This window comes from Quercus robur, chromosome 8, assembly GCF_932294415.1.
Source record: "Quercus robur chromosome 8, dhQueRobu3.1, whole genome shotgun sequence".
Classification (NCBI taxonomy): domain Eukaryota; kingdom Viridiplantae; phylum Streptophyta; class Magnoliopsida; order Fagales; family Fagaceae; genus Quercus; species Quercus robur.
In genome coordinates, this window is record NC_065541.1 from 55,648,460 (window position 1) to 55,663,294 (window position 14,835).

The window sequence follows — 14,835 nt, forward strand, 5'->3', positions numbered from 1 at the left end:
GTGGGATGTGATGTCGAATGTTATAAAATACTTGAGTATGTAGCATTCGATAAGTAGTGTGGGGCTCAATAATTTATGGGCCCGGCCCGCTTGCTTATGGGGAGTCCACAGGTCCAAGCCGAAGAAGGCCATGGCCCAAGCTCAAAGATAAGAAGTACAAAATGGACCGGGGATACAGCCGAGGACAGCTTGGTCCTCGGCAGACCCATAGTCTCATTGATGAAAGTGACATACGGGCAAACCCTAAAGATCAGAAAATATTTCAGGGAAGTTGTCCTTAATACCCTTCACTGATAAGACTCTGCACCTAACAGAACCTGATTTTTAGGCTTTATTAACCATCCCCAACAATTTTGGGATTAGATTGACGGGACAAATATCAGTCCTGGAAAAGTTGACCCTACACGTGGACGAGGGACAGCAAACGTAGACTAGTATAAAAGGAAAGGTAAACTAATTAGAAAGGGGGGATCCCCATCTCACTTCCGGGGAAAAACTCCAGGGATGAGAACGCCCGGATAATATATGTACACCACCACGAAAAACCCACCGCCGGGTAACCGGAGAAAGGCATTAGTGCTCCTCGGACATAATCCGAGGAGTCTAATCCCTCAAGTTACAAAGTTGTAAGGCTTGGATATCCAGGCTGAAGCCTTCTCTTATCTGAGTTTCCCTAAAGTCCGGTTTGGCCCAACGCCCTGTGACCAAACGTTAGCCTTTCAAGCCCACTCTCTACAAATCTTATTGTGAGGGATCCTTCACGTGCGAGCCCAACGTCCTTGTTGGGCCGTTTGAGAATCGTTTCCCTACAAGTAGTATTAGATCTAAGGTCATTGGTATGAGTCATGAGAGTGTCATCATGAGGGAGGAATTATCGGGGGAACTACAATTTAGCTCTCTACGGTTGTTCTAAAAACAGGCCTACATGCTATAAAAGATTACAATTTAGCTCTCTATGGTTGTTCTTAAAACAGGCTTACATGCTATAAAAGACTAGAATGTATGTTTACTCGAAGCAAATGCTACTATAAGAGAAGGATTGATTTTGGTTTTTGTTTTGAGTTTAGATTAAGGGTTTTAAAATTCAAATTATAAGAACATGCATTAGTTTGATTTTGACCTAAAATTCAGGATATTTTTGCATTTTCTCTAAGATTAACACATTCTTTTGGTTATGCATTCACATTTACATACATGCGAGGACAATTTTTTCAAGATCAAACTACGTTGTTCTTTTTAAGCAATATTTAGACAAAGTCAATATATAAATAAATGGCCATGAGACAGATCGTCCAAGGCAAATGCTGCAAGCTTGCACCATCTCTCGCAAATTTTGCATTGCTAAATCGAGTGCGACATGTGCTGTGTTCAATCTATTTGGGCCGTGCTCTATTATAGTCATTTAATACAAATCCAAGCTTCTTGTTCTTGAAGGATTAGGCAACAAATGGGTTATGCTTTTTTTTTTTTTTTTTTGCCGAAACTATTATACTTATTATAGAGAAACCATACCACCAAGATAAGTAAAAGGATTACTTGTCTCCTTGTATGGCACGTTACATGTGTTGAGTTTTGCACACTTTTTTCCGTGTCAACAACGAAATTGTTAGGGTTCCGAATCTTTATAGGTATATAAATAAGAATTGTTGTAATATTGCATTTAGTTAATTAGTTAGTTAGCTAGTTATAATTCCAAGCATGTTAACCACATTTAACACATGTTGGAATTATTAATGCATATGAGGAATAATAGGACCATTAGGATAAGGTCATATGGGCCAATAGAATAGTATTATTGTTCTATAAATACCTACTTGTAATCATATTTACATTATTGAAGAATAAACTAATTTCTTAATGTATTAGTGCATCTCTCTTTCTGTTAATCTTTTCTCTCTCTATGAAGGGTGACTATCTCGAATTAAGTTAATTTCTTTACAATTCCTATTCATCCCCATTAAGAACTACCAGGTTCCTAACAAAAATCAACTTACTAAGTATAAGTTGTAATTCAACTCAACTTTTTAGTGTTTCCAATAAAGATGTCCAAATTTTCAAATCTCCACCCAATTGTGATTAAAGAATTTATCAAAAAACAACAAAAATCAACTCGTGAAGCTACCTCATAAATCATAAATGATTCAATGTCAAATTGGGCCTAAACTCAAATCCAAATGAAAGCCCAAGATGAGTACCCTATTTTCCCTTTTTACCACCCCAAACTTAAAAAAATTACCAAACTCCCGCCCTGCCTTGCTCTGGACCAATTGGAATTGGAAATTGCTTAATTATGGGTTACAGAATACAGACACTCAGGCTCACTACTTTCTAACCCCTTTTTTTACACTCTTCACCGTGTTCGCATTTGTCAGTAGGGTTTTTTAAAACCCCAAAAGCCTCTAATCTCTTTCTCTCTCTCTCTCTTCCATGTCCAGGTACTACTTTCACTCTCACCTACATTACTTCTTTGCTGCTAAGCTTCAGTTTTGTGTGTATCATTTCCTGGTTTTGTCCCCCCCATATGTTTTTTTTTCAGCTGAAATTCAATCTGGGCATCGTACTGATATCTTTTTTTTTTTTTTTGTCGATTTTGGTTGTTGGGTTTCCTATAATTTACCTCTTTTTTGTTGTGGATTATACTTGGGTCTGGTAACTATACTGTGTTTTTGAGTGTATTCATGTTTGGAATTGAACCTATCACTTTCGAGCTCTATTTTTGTGCTTAATTCTGTTATCATTTTCTCAATTTTGGTCCTGCCTCACATAATAATTCATTGTAAGCATTAGACTAATAGTGTTTGTTTCTTTATTTATTTATTTATTACTACCTCTTTTGTGTTGTGGGTCATATATGGGTCTGTTCATTTTTAAGTATTTGGCTTGGGTCTTATCCTGTGTGATTTCAACCACTATATGTGACTCTGATTGTCAATTCCTCATTTTAGTTACAAATTTTGACTTATTAAAATTTCTTCATGTAGTGCTGTGGTGTGGATGATGTTTTGGGCTTGTACGTGCTAAATGATTGTTATGTTGCTTTTTCTTTCTACTTGACATTTGTTTGGGATGTTGAATTTTTGGTTGGAAGAAATAACTCATATAATTGGCGCTAAAGTTTGAGCATGTTTAGTTAATTTGCTGAGTACATTTAGATGATTGAGTGAGCTAGAATTTGGAAATTTTGGAAACTTGTTTTTGGGTCATGAAAAAGTAATTACATCTACTCAATTGAGCCTACCTGAACAATTTGGTTTGATTAATGTGGGGAAGTTCTAGGGATAAGCCAAAAAGAGTGAAAGTCCATTGAGAGGATATAGTGTAACCCTTGCTAATGGAGGACTATGTAGTGAAAGAGGATAATTTTTGTTGTCATTTCTCAACCACTTTGTTTTATGGCTACTGATTTCTGCAATGTATGGTGTATCGACTAAAATTCAGTACTATACTCGAACATGACACCGGCAAGGTCCACCCTGTAGAGAGGAAAAAGGCCAATGTTATACACAAACTGATTGGAGATCAGTTTCAAAAGGTGATAACAAGTGATTCCAGGTTGAATTCTTTGTTTAATGCTTCATGGTTTTTCAGTTATCAAGCCAAAAAAATAAAGAAAAAAGAAAAGTAGGCCAAGAGAAAAGGAGAAGTTTTACCTGTGATATTTTCATATTCAATGCAACTGCATAAAGGCAGGAAGCTCCAAATAGTCTTAGAAAGATGCTCTCTGTGTTACTTGTGTGAACTTACTTACCGACCAGGAGGACACTATAAATAGATGACGGCAAAATCAAGTGCACCCCAAAAAATAAAATATTAGATCTTTGTGTGTGTCTGCACGTGAGTGTTTGTGTACGTGCCTAACATTTAAATTATGTATCGATAGTTCATATAAAGCTTGTGGTTGCACATATGTAATTAACTCTTGGTGTTCAATGATGTGGACACCTGTCACCGTTTTAATTACTATTTTATCCAATTATTATATATTTTTTTCCATGCACAATTGTATTTGTATTTCACATGAATGGGTTTTGTATAACATTGAATGATGTTTTCAAATCGGATCTATCTTGGAGGATTTTTTGTTTGATGATCATTGGATAATCTATTGTTCTGGTAATGACCCTCATTACTTTTTGTTAACATGAGAATTAAAATAAAGTATACAGTTGTGACTTACATGACTTAGTATTGAAAGTTGGCATCTTGAAACTCTGCGTGGAGTCTGTAGAATGTCCATTCACTAATTTTATCTGCTGACATGACTGCCTGACTAGTCTACAAAGAGGCCATGAACAGGGCCTTCAAAACCTGTACCATAAATTTCTACAAAGGAAAATCTTCATATTTTGGCTGCATTTAGATAGTCATGCTTATTTGATTTCTCGTGTTTCTAGCTTACACATGCCAGGAAAGGAAGATTTTTGTGAACACAATTGTCTGATACTGGTTGTGATGCATGTAGGTTTGCATGCTAAAGGCAGTACGCTTCTAAACATCATGCTTGCTGTGAAGGTTGGCTGTGTTGGGCAAACTTTTGCCCTAGCTAAAGGGAAGGAGTCTGAAGGGAGGAAGTCTCGGATTCGGCGTTCAAAGGAGGAGAGGAAGGCAATGGTTGAATCCTTTATAAAGAAGTAATTGAATTATAGTTTCCCTTTATTCAGAATATGGTATAGGTGGTATAAATTCATTTTCTAAATATCCCTAATCATTCCCACCACTCCCTCTATCCTTTCAAAAAGTGAATCTGGTGCACGCTCTTTTCTAGTATATTTTTCTCTTATGCTGTAATATATTATTATCATCTCTTAATTGCAGGAGCTGACAAAGTAATTGAGCAAGATGTGACAAGTTACCGATAATTTGAGTTGTGGGTCGTTTCTTTGATTGTTTATCATAAAAATCAGAGATTGACTCTAACCACCTGCTAATTAATTAAAATTTTTTTTTTTTTTTGGGGGAAATTTAAGGAAAGTAGGTTTGGTAGCATGTCTTAACTAACACTAAACTACGTAGATACATAAACGCAAAATGATATCATTTGTTTTGCTTTAAGACCAACTTTGAAGTGAGACTTTTCATAAGCATCCGTTTACTAATTATAAGAAAGTGGCTCTTTTTTCTGAAAATCTAGTAATATAAGCTATTGTTAAGCTTGATTGTGGAGTTCAACTGAATAACATGTGCATTCGGTAATACTTAGTTTCATATTTAACCAGGAGACTTCATTTTTTATTGATAGGCAAATGGATTGAACCTGTGACTTACCCTCCACACTTATTTGTGGAGTGTGGATATGCTATTGAATCTAGAGACCATTGGAGACTTCATTGCAGTGATGAAATCATTATAAGTTAATTAGAAGATTCATAATGTGAATGTGGTACATACAGAAATTTGCAAATTCACCTATTACAAAAGAGAAATTGGAGAACTGCTTATTATATTAGTCTACAATAAATTGTTTTGTCGGACTGGACTTATCCAAAAATTGTTTTGTAGGACTGGTTTTCTATTGGTGGATATTTCATAGGACATATACATTTTGTTTTTTAAAAGGATTATTTGTAACCTAAAGGTGCTTTTTTTTTTTTTTTTTTTTGTATCTAGGTCTATGTTTAGATTCTTTGGAACCTATTAAGTTGCAAATTGTTTTCTTTTACTTAATTAATTGCATGTTTTTGTAAATTGTAAGTCTGTTCAAGTTTCTAGGTTCCACTTGCTGTGCTCTTGAAAATAGGTATTTAAAAGCTGATTATACCCTTTATTTTTGGTAAACTTGCTTGCAGGTATCAAAAGACAAACAATGGGAGTTTTCCATCACTTAATCTCACTCACAAGGAAGTTGGTGGGTCTTTCTACACAGTACGGGAGATTGTTCGAGATATAATCCAGGAAAATAGAGTGCTGGGCCCTGCTATGTTAAGTCCAGAGGAGCAGAGCAGTTATCGGTTCTTGGAACAAGATCCACTCTTTTCAATGGCTACAGAACCTCAAATTCCTCCATCACTAATATCCAATGAAACTCATCTTTTATCCAATCATCACCAGGGTACAAGAGAAGAACTAGTCATAGTTTCTGATGGGCATGATACTGGACCTGACCATCAGATGTTTGAGCGAATTGTAAATGGAACTCAGGTAGATGTAAAAGACAAAAAATCTGATGAATCAACTTGTATCGAGTTGCAAGTAGATGAACCTTCTGAAGCAGAGAAACATCTTGAGGAAGAATGGGCTGCACCAATGGCCAAAATAACTCCTACAATAGAAAATGAAGAGCAAGTCTCTTTTTCTGATGGGCATTTCACTGAACCAGAAAATCGGATGCTTGACAACAGCCAGCTAGATGTTAAAAACAAAAACTCTATTGAGCTGACATGTACTGACTACCAAGTAGGTGAACCTTCAGAAGCAGATAGGAACACTGAAGAACTGGCAGCATCTAAGGCTAAAGTAAATCCTATAGTAGCAGATGTTATAGTAGAGACCTTTCCATTACAGCGTGTTACTAAGACAACCGATAGCTTGGGTGGGAGTTTAGGAGAATCAAAAATTTTAAATAATCCTGCAGGACAAAAAGAGAATGGAAAGCTGGAGTTGGAACCAGGCAATGGTAATTTTCTATCTGATGAAATGAATTCCACACAGAATTTTGTTTTGTTAAATGATAAAGCAGTGCAATCCTTTCAGGTATTTTGTTTGAGAGAAATTCAGGTTCAGTGGAAAAGGAAGTAGTAGATCTTTCAGAGCCATCATTGGAAAGCTCAAATTATTTAATCCCTGGAGAAGATACTAAGCATGATACTCAGAGCATTGAAGTCCTTGAAGCTAAAGTATCCAGTAATGATTTTGGAACCCAGTCGTCTGAGAACAGCCAGGATCTGACTGGAGCTAAGGTGAATCTTTTGTTCACTTCTACATGTATGTTTGCACGTGTGCATGCATGTGAAAAATTTTAGAATTCTTAATTTTTGCAAAACTGTATTGTTAGTGATTTGTAAATGAAATCAGGATTGCTGATTTATTTATTTGCTTTCTATTGGCCATATATGTGAAACACAAGTGAGGAGAAAAGTATTAATCATTAGGCACCATTAAACCTTCTGGGAACTCTGCATTTAAAATTTAAAATTGCCACCTGTTGGTAGTCTTATTTGTTCAAGCATTAATTATGCTATAGATATTAATCTAGTTTTGAGGCTTAAATTTCTTAGGTGATCATCTCAGTTTGGTGCTTGTATCTAGCCAATGGGATCTAGCTCAAATGCCGCATCCTTCCTTTGTAAGAGCAAGGTGGAGGGTGAGGTTGTGGGCTTAAGACCCACTGGGTTGATGTGTAATTACCTATAAAACAAGTCTGGTGCTTGTATCTAGTGCCTAGCTCATGCTTAAAGGTTGCTTTGCATATATAGGCATTTGCAGCGCTTCAATAAAAATGATATCATCTTCAAGTTATTATCTTTATCATTTTTCGTCTTTGAATGACAATGTCTTTTAGACTCCCTAGTAACCCCTAAATTTATACCTATAGTTGAAAATATACAACACTTCCTAGATAGTTATCTTTTCTATAAAACCTTTTGATGCCTCACTTCATATTCACCTTTTTCTTGCTTGATGTTGAGGGGTCTGAAAAATGTTTGCATGTGGTGCTTTTCTGAAATTGCGTGGTAAAATTTTGATGAATATTTAGTTAATGCCTGAAATTTCTAATCAATTTATCTAGCAAGATTTTCCAAATAAGATGTTTAGGCCTTGTGCTTGTGCTTGTTTGGGTCCCAACAACAATGCCTTGAAGCGCCCATGATATATGTGCCCATGATATTGGTCGTCAATTTTGTCATGTTATATCTTTTCAAAGTAGCTTGGGGTAGTTATCCAGTGTAAGAACATAATGATCTTGCAAATCTGCTGTCCGTTTAATCTCTCTGATTAACTCTTTTTTTTTTTTTTAATAAATAAATTAATTAATTTTTAATTCTATGCTGTCTGAATATTCTCTTTCTATAATGATCAAAATCTACCCATTGGCATTCTTTAGCTGAAACTAATTTATTCACTGAAGAGGTGATACACCTACTATGCACAAGAAACATATCTTAGCAAATTTATGTTATGAATTATCATTAATTATGCTTTTGCAGGCTGTTAATGCTCTAACTCCAAATGACAATATCAAGATTCTTGATGGCACTTGTACTGGCAGTAGCGGTGTAGATGAAAATACCCCAGAGACCATCATTAATCAACCTAAAGCTGATCTACATGGTGGCAACTCCCAGAGAGGAAGCAATCCAACTTTAGATAGAATAAACCTGTAAGCATCTCTAGTAAACCCATGTTGAAATTTGGCACTTAGATATGTAATGCTCTATTATTCGCAGATTTTGAGCATTTAAACGGGCTCATATATAATCATTGATTTGTCTTTTGCTTATTTTTTTGGCAGTGAATCTTGGGAAGGGACAACCAAAGCTGCCAAACCGGAAACTAATCCACTTTTGGCTACAATTAAAGCATTTATAGCTGCCTTTGTGAAATTTTGGTCTGAATAATCACCTTGTTAGTGTAGTTCTTTTGATTTTCTTTTTCCCCGACCGTGTCATGGATGAAGAATGTACCTGCCAGATAATGCTTAAATGCCACTTGGGTAAATCTAAAGTTGTGTGGTTGGCTTTCTTTTAGTTTGATGGTTTTTTTCCCCTCCCTGTTGTTTTGGCCATTTAAGGACACTTGAACATATGGACTACACCAAGGAGATATCACTTTATCAATCCTTAACAGGATGGTACTAAATTATGTAATACGATGCCAAGAGACTACCAATAAAGTGAGCTAGCATAGTTCTTGGGTGATTTCCTTGAAGGGACAAAAATCTCCATTCACCAGACAACTTTCATTTTTTTCTGGCATTTCTACGAAAGGAAACAAAGGATGTGTGTACATAAGTGATGGCTCTTTGGAATTATTATGCTGACATAATTTGGATATGTTGGTTGTGTTTGATTTGCATATCATTGTGACCTATGCTGGATCCTATCAAGTCATTGCTGTCTGTTTTTGAATTATTTTAGTCATTGCTAAGTAGTACCATTTTCTAACCTTACATGTGTATATATACACACACATATGAGATGGATTCAAGTTACATCTTTTATACACCGTAGATTTTTAAGAAATCTAATGGTTAGAAAATCGTTATAATCAATGTCATCTTTAAAATTAATTGATTTCTATATTAACTAACCTAATTAATTTAAGAGAATATTATATTATTTTCTTTTCTACTTTCTTTCTTTCTCTTAATTAATTCATCCCTAACCTTGCACAAGTGCCTATTCTCAACATTCTTAAGTTGCAGATTTTATTTTTCTTGCACAAGAAAGATAGCCTCTTTTTGTCATTTTTTGTTATTGTTAACTAAAATGTATTAGATGCTTCTAAGAATCCTGCAGTAACCCACCACTTCAATGTTTTCCTTATATTAATATTCTCCTCTACCAGTCCACCTAAATAAATTTCTCTCCCCTCTTTTTTTTTCTCCATTTCTATATTTTTCTTACATCCATTGTCAAAACCCAAAACCATATATGTCCATTTTCATTTTTATTGTATGGGTAGCTTGCTGTTTAGATTTCAAATCCACCAAACTAAGAAAAATAAAATAAAAAGACTAAATAAAAACTAAAATTAGTAGTGTCCAAAATTTCAAAACCCAATATTCAGACCCTACTCGCTTCTTTCACTATACACAATTTTTAACTTGTTTTTAACAAAAATGGACAGATGAGGAAGGAAAAAAAAAAACTAAATGATAATACCACCATATCGGTATGGGAGGAGAGGGGAAGATGATTGATTAGTGTGAGGCATTAAATGTGGGGAATTTAAGTAAAAGTAGCTAATTCGAGAAATTAATACTATACATTAATGACATGAGAGGGTGATTTTCTCACCCTTAGATTTAGTAAGAATCTACGGTGTATAAAATGTGTAACTCTGTATCTTGAACTAATCTCATATAAATATATATATATATATATATGTATATATATATATTTCATTATCTGATTCAAAAGTTCTTTGATAACTTTTATTTTTAGAGTCCATAGTTCATGTACCCGGTAGCAGCATTAGGGTTATATAAGTTGTAATGTTCGGTTAATTATTACAATTTACAGGTTGATATAGCAGACATGAGTACTGTAGACCCCGCTAATAATCTCACTTTAGGATATTTAAAATATTAAAAATGAAAAAAGGACCATGTTGCTAATTTTGCATTTCCCAACCCATGCAAAGGCAAGAATTTTGATCTTGGTTTCCATCTACAACTATAAGGAAAACCTGAAAGAGGGTAAATGTGAATTGTTGTTGAACAACTTCTTCCATTCTTGTAGTTGATTATTATTTTTTATTTTATTTTTGTTGTCGTGGAGTAAAAGATAGAATTGTAGTGGGCAACCATAGCACTTGACTTAGGTGGTAGTTTCTTGTTAAGGTTGCTGTTCTACCCAGCCCAATTGTTAAATTTTAATAAGGGTAAATAACACTTCATCTACACGTGATTTGGGTCAATATTTGTTAAACTATACTTTAAAAAGTTGTACTTTATGTGATGTTGTCCAAGGAAATATAGTTAAATCTTAGGTGAGTTAAAAATACAGCTATTTAAGTGAATTTTGGCCCTAAAAAGAAGTGGAAGAAAACATTTAAACTAGTGATCTTTGTTTCAGTGTTGCAAGAGACTTGATTATGAGTCGATTATGTTATTTATCGAGTCGAATAAAGTTCCAACTTTTTAAATATAGTCAATTTGGTAAAAAGTAAAAAACTTATTGTATTTTGTCTCACATTTTCCAAAAAATCAACAAAACTTTTATTCCAAAATAAAAAATAAAACTAGTTTTTTATTTATTTTAAATAAACTAACTTTTTTTTTTTGTCTTGCATTTAGTAAACGAGTTACCAAAATCTTTTGATACCAACCAAACAAAAGTGGACAAATCAAATTTGACTAAAGTTATTGAAAATAGAGATTGAATCTTTCACAAAAGCTTGAGAATCTAACAAGTGACAATGATGAAGAGAGAGAGATATGAGATAGAAATTGATTGATTGATTTTAATTTTTTTTGAGGAAAAGAAATTGATTGATTATAATTACAAATTACCACCGCACATTTTTGGTATGATGGTTACTCTACAAATATAAGTGCTTGTAGGTGTGGAGGCAAAAGTTGGGATTCAAATCTCTAGGAGGGAATTTCACACACACATATATATATATATATATATATATATACACTTAGAATAAAATTTCTATTTTGTATTAAAAAAAAATTACAAATCAAGTATTTATATACAATATAAACAAGAGAGATTACACAGAAATAATAAAACTAAATAAGGTTATTGTGCTGAATTAGCTGTTGCACAGTTACAATAGAACCCGCTAATCACGCACCTAATAACAGATTAACAATGGCCATAATAACAGTTAATTGCTAATGCTTTAAACGCTGCCGTATTGACTGGATTTATGACTTCTCATGTTATACCATAAACATTAATAAATGACACCGTTTGCAGTCTGGCTTTGTGTGTTAAATGGAACACCACCATTTTGTCTCTGAACTTCTTCTATATCTGTTAACAGTTACATGTGAGTAAAGTATAATTAGCTCTTAGAAAAAGATATGAAACTGTTAATCTTCTCTCTTAATAATAATATTAAGGTTCAAATTTAATTGAGTATCCTTGAAGGGATCATCATGTCCTCTCTTTAGACTTTAGAGCATTTTCACATGTCTCAAATTTCAGAGTGAAGATTAAAAAAGTTACAACTAGGATGAGCTGTATGAAGTAAATTGTAAACAGGCATAAAGCTGAAATCCCAAATAGCAATTGAAGTTTAATGCATGAGTTTTCTTACTTAGTGGTTATGGAAAATTGACATCCCAGCAGAAAGGTGAAAAGTGGAAGATGAGAGAGATTTGGAGTTTGGAGTATAAATATATTGAAAAATCTAAAATGGGAAAAGTTAATGGGTGCTCTAAGAGAAATTAGTTTAAGATATAGTTTTAGAATATTTTTATGAAAAAAATATATAATTAATTTTTTTTGATGGCTATTATATTTTCTATAAAAATTATGTCAAAACTGTCCTAAAATAGTTTATTAGTAATTGCCCAAAAAGCACCGTTAAACATGATCCATCTAATTACCGCACACTCTTGATATGATAGTTATTCTTCAAGTACAAAGTTCTTGTAGGGTGAAGGACAAAGGTCGGGGTTTAAGGGGGTGTTTGGTACATGTGTTTGAAAATATGTGTTTTATTGTTTGAAAACATGTGTGGAAATACGTGTGAGTGAAAAAGTATATGGAAATGTGTATAATATTGTTTAAAAACTGAAAATGTGTGTTTAAGTGAGTGTACCAAATCTTCTTCTTCTCAAAAAAAAAAAAAAAAAAGTGAGTGTACCAAACATCTCCCAAGTCTCTAAATGAGAATTTCACACATATATACATTTAGATTAAATTAAAGTAAAATTTTTATATTACATCAAGAAACACGACCCATCTAATATACCAGCTCTACTTGTGTCTAATATTAAACCTTTTTTTTTTTGGGTTTTTTTGAGAAAGGCCTAACATTAAACCTTGTTTAAAATGCAAAAATTAACTTCAGCCAGTTTCTAGGTTCTGAAGTAACATTCAACAACTTCGTTCCCTCTGCAGCAGTAATTAGGTAATCATGATCTCCACGAGATGGACGTGACATTTTGTCTTATTACACCTTTCTTTTAGCTACTGTAGTTATTGCCTTTATAAATTCAGTAGATACGCATTCAGTGGACACAATTCATTGCTTCTTCCCCAGTAACTCAAGGTGGGACCGGGCGGCGGTAAGTGTTGTTCAGGGGGTTCAAATGAACCCCCTGACTTGAAAATAAAAATATTATATATAACAAAAAAAATTTATTAGCCTACTTTACTTTAAAAAATATTTTTAAATACCGACTTAAATTTTATATATCTTAATCACTTATTAGTCCAACTCGAAATTAAACAATAACACAGGCCAACCTAGTTTAAAACTAAAACAACACAAATCAGTCATCTTAAAACCAACCAGTACAGATCATATAGATCTCTCTCTCATGAATCTCATCTCAGTTAATTATCTGACTATCTTGGTATCTTCCACTCTAAGAATAAAGAGTGAATATTTGTGAGTTGTGAGTATGTTTAATATTGATTATGGACATTTTTTAAATAATTTTTTTGGCTAAAATGTAAAACTGACCCTCTAACTTTTTTCGGATTTCATTTCAGTATGCTGACTTTACTTTCGTTCATTTCAGCCTTCTAAGTTTCAAATTTATTCAATTAAGGCATTTCCATTAATTTTTGTTAAAATTTTTTTTAAAAAAAATCTGGAAAATATCTTTCAATCATCAATTGAATTTTTTTTAATTTAAAAATTTTGAAGAAAAATTTATGAAATTGAAAAATTAACCATAACATATAACAAAAGTTGTTGGAGTTTTAATTGAACAAACTTGAAAGTTAGAGGACTGAAATGAAATCTAAAAAAACTTAAAGGGTCAGTTTTTCGTTTTACCTATTTTTTGTGTGTGAATTGTGATGTATGTGAATGTGTGCATGTATAGTACAAACATGATATAACTTTATATAATTTAATTTTTAGGAAACACAGAGGGATTGTAATGATTCAAAATATGAAAATTTGTAGAAAGAAATTGTAAAATTTTATGTATTTACATGTTTTTTTTTTTTGTTAGTAACTCGATATAGTCAAGTTTTATTTTAATTAAATTTTGTTTTAACTTATATTTTTCAATGAACCTTGTGGATAAAATTCTTAAAGTTGCCACAGAATTGAGTGCTTCGAAATTAGCAAAAATATAATATATTAAAAAAAAATCTCATTTTGCTTCTGCAAATTCATGATATTAATTTGATCATGAATTTCTGAGATGTCAGCAGGTAGTTGTCCCTCAAATCAACTGTTAAATTTTCTGTACTGTACTTATTCAGTTATTCGAGCGTTAGAATATATATATATATATATATATATTTATATATTTTTTCCAGTGCCCCCTTTCAACAACTTCAACTGTAAATTACAGTACGACGAAATAATTTTCTCCTCATTTTTAACATGATTATCCTATCCACCAAGTTGTACCATATCTACCCAAAAAATAAATTTATACCTTGCGCCTCCAAGGTAGTAGCCAATAAAACAAAACTAATTAAAGTGTGAGATTGAAGAGAGAGAGAGAGAAAGTAGTTTGGCCTGCAAATTACATTCATAGTGAAAAACCCTTGAACATGAACATCTTTATGTTAGATTTATGATTAAGTAATTAAATTTACTATTTTCTAATAGTTTAAACTTTTGGGACAATTGTTAATTTAACATGGTATCAAAGCAGAAAATCCTGAGTTTAATTCCTAGTTTTGCCTTATCTCCCATTTAAAATGTTAAATTCCCACTTGTTGGGCCTCCACTTATTAAGGGGAAGTTTAGTCCCACAAGTGAGAGAGGGTTAGACTTATGATTAAGTGATTAAATTCACCATGCTTTTGGGACAATCGGTAATTTAACACTTTACTATCTTGAATTGTGTGTATATATATATATAGAGAGAGAGAGAGAGACTAACCTTATAATACTTTACTTGCATTACAAGTAAGATTAAAATTATTTTGCTCACACCTATTACATTGAATCTAGACTAATTACAATGAACTTATCATACCATAAACCATTACACTCTAACAAACAAAATAAGAAAACCTC

At 33.1% G+C, this 14,835-nt stretch overlaps 1 protein-coding gene across 2 annotated transcripts; it reads left to right on the forward strand.

Annotated features, from left to right (window-relative positions):
* Window positions 1-2,281: 2,281 nt before the first annotated feature.
* LOC126697141 (uncharacterized) lies at window positions 2,282-8,855 on the forward strand. Of its 2 annotated transcripts, none has more exons than XM_050394007.1 (6): window positions 2,282-2,435; window positions 4,463-4,631; window positions 5,787-6,613; window positions 6,691-6,896; window positions 8,145-8,317; window positions 8,450-8,855. In XM_050394007.1, exons 2-6 carry the CDS (start codon window positions 4,498-4,500, stop codon window positions 8,553-8,555), a joined length of 1,446 nt encoding a protein of 481 aa, XP_050249964.1. In that variant the 5' UTR covers window positions 2,282-2,435; window positions 4,463-4,497; the 3' UTR covers window positions 8,556-8,855. The 2 variants fall into 2 exon arrangements, with proteins under 2 accessions (XP_050249964.1, XP_050249966.1); XM_050394009.1 differs by lacking the exon at window positions 2,282-2,435 and adding an exon at window positions 3,510-3,532.
* Window positions 8,856-14,835: the final 5,980 nt, after the last annotated feature.

Bases quoted from the DNA above. Each gene is read 5' to 3' on its own strand.
- LOC126697141 (XM_050394007.1), top strand. From the start codon at position 4,498: ATGCTTGCTGTGAAGGTTGGCTGTGTTGGGCAAACTTTTGCCCTAGCT. The intron at 6,614-6,690 runs GTAATTTTCTAT...CAATCCTTTCAG, and splicing joins GGAGTTGGAACCAGGCAATG to GTATTTTGTTTGAGAGAAAT. The intron at 8,318-8,449 runs GTAAGCATCTCT...TTTTTTTGGCAG, and splicing joins ACTTTAGATAGAATAAACCT to TGAATCTTGGGAAGGGACAA.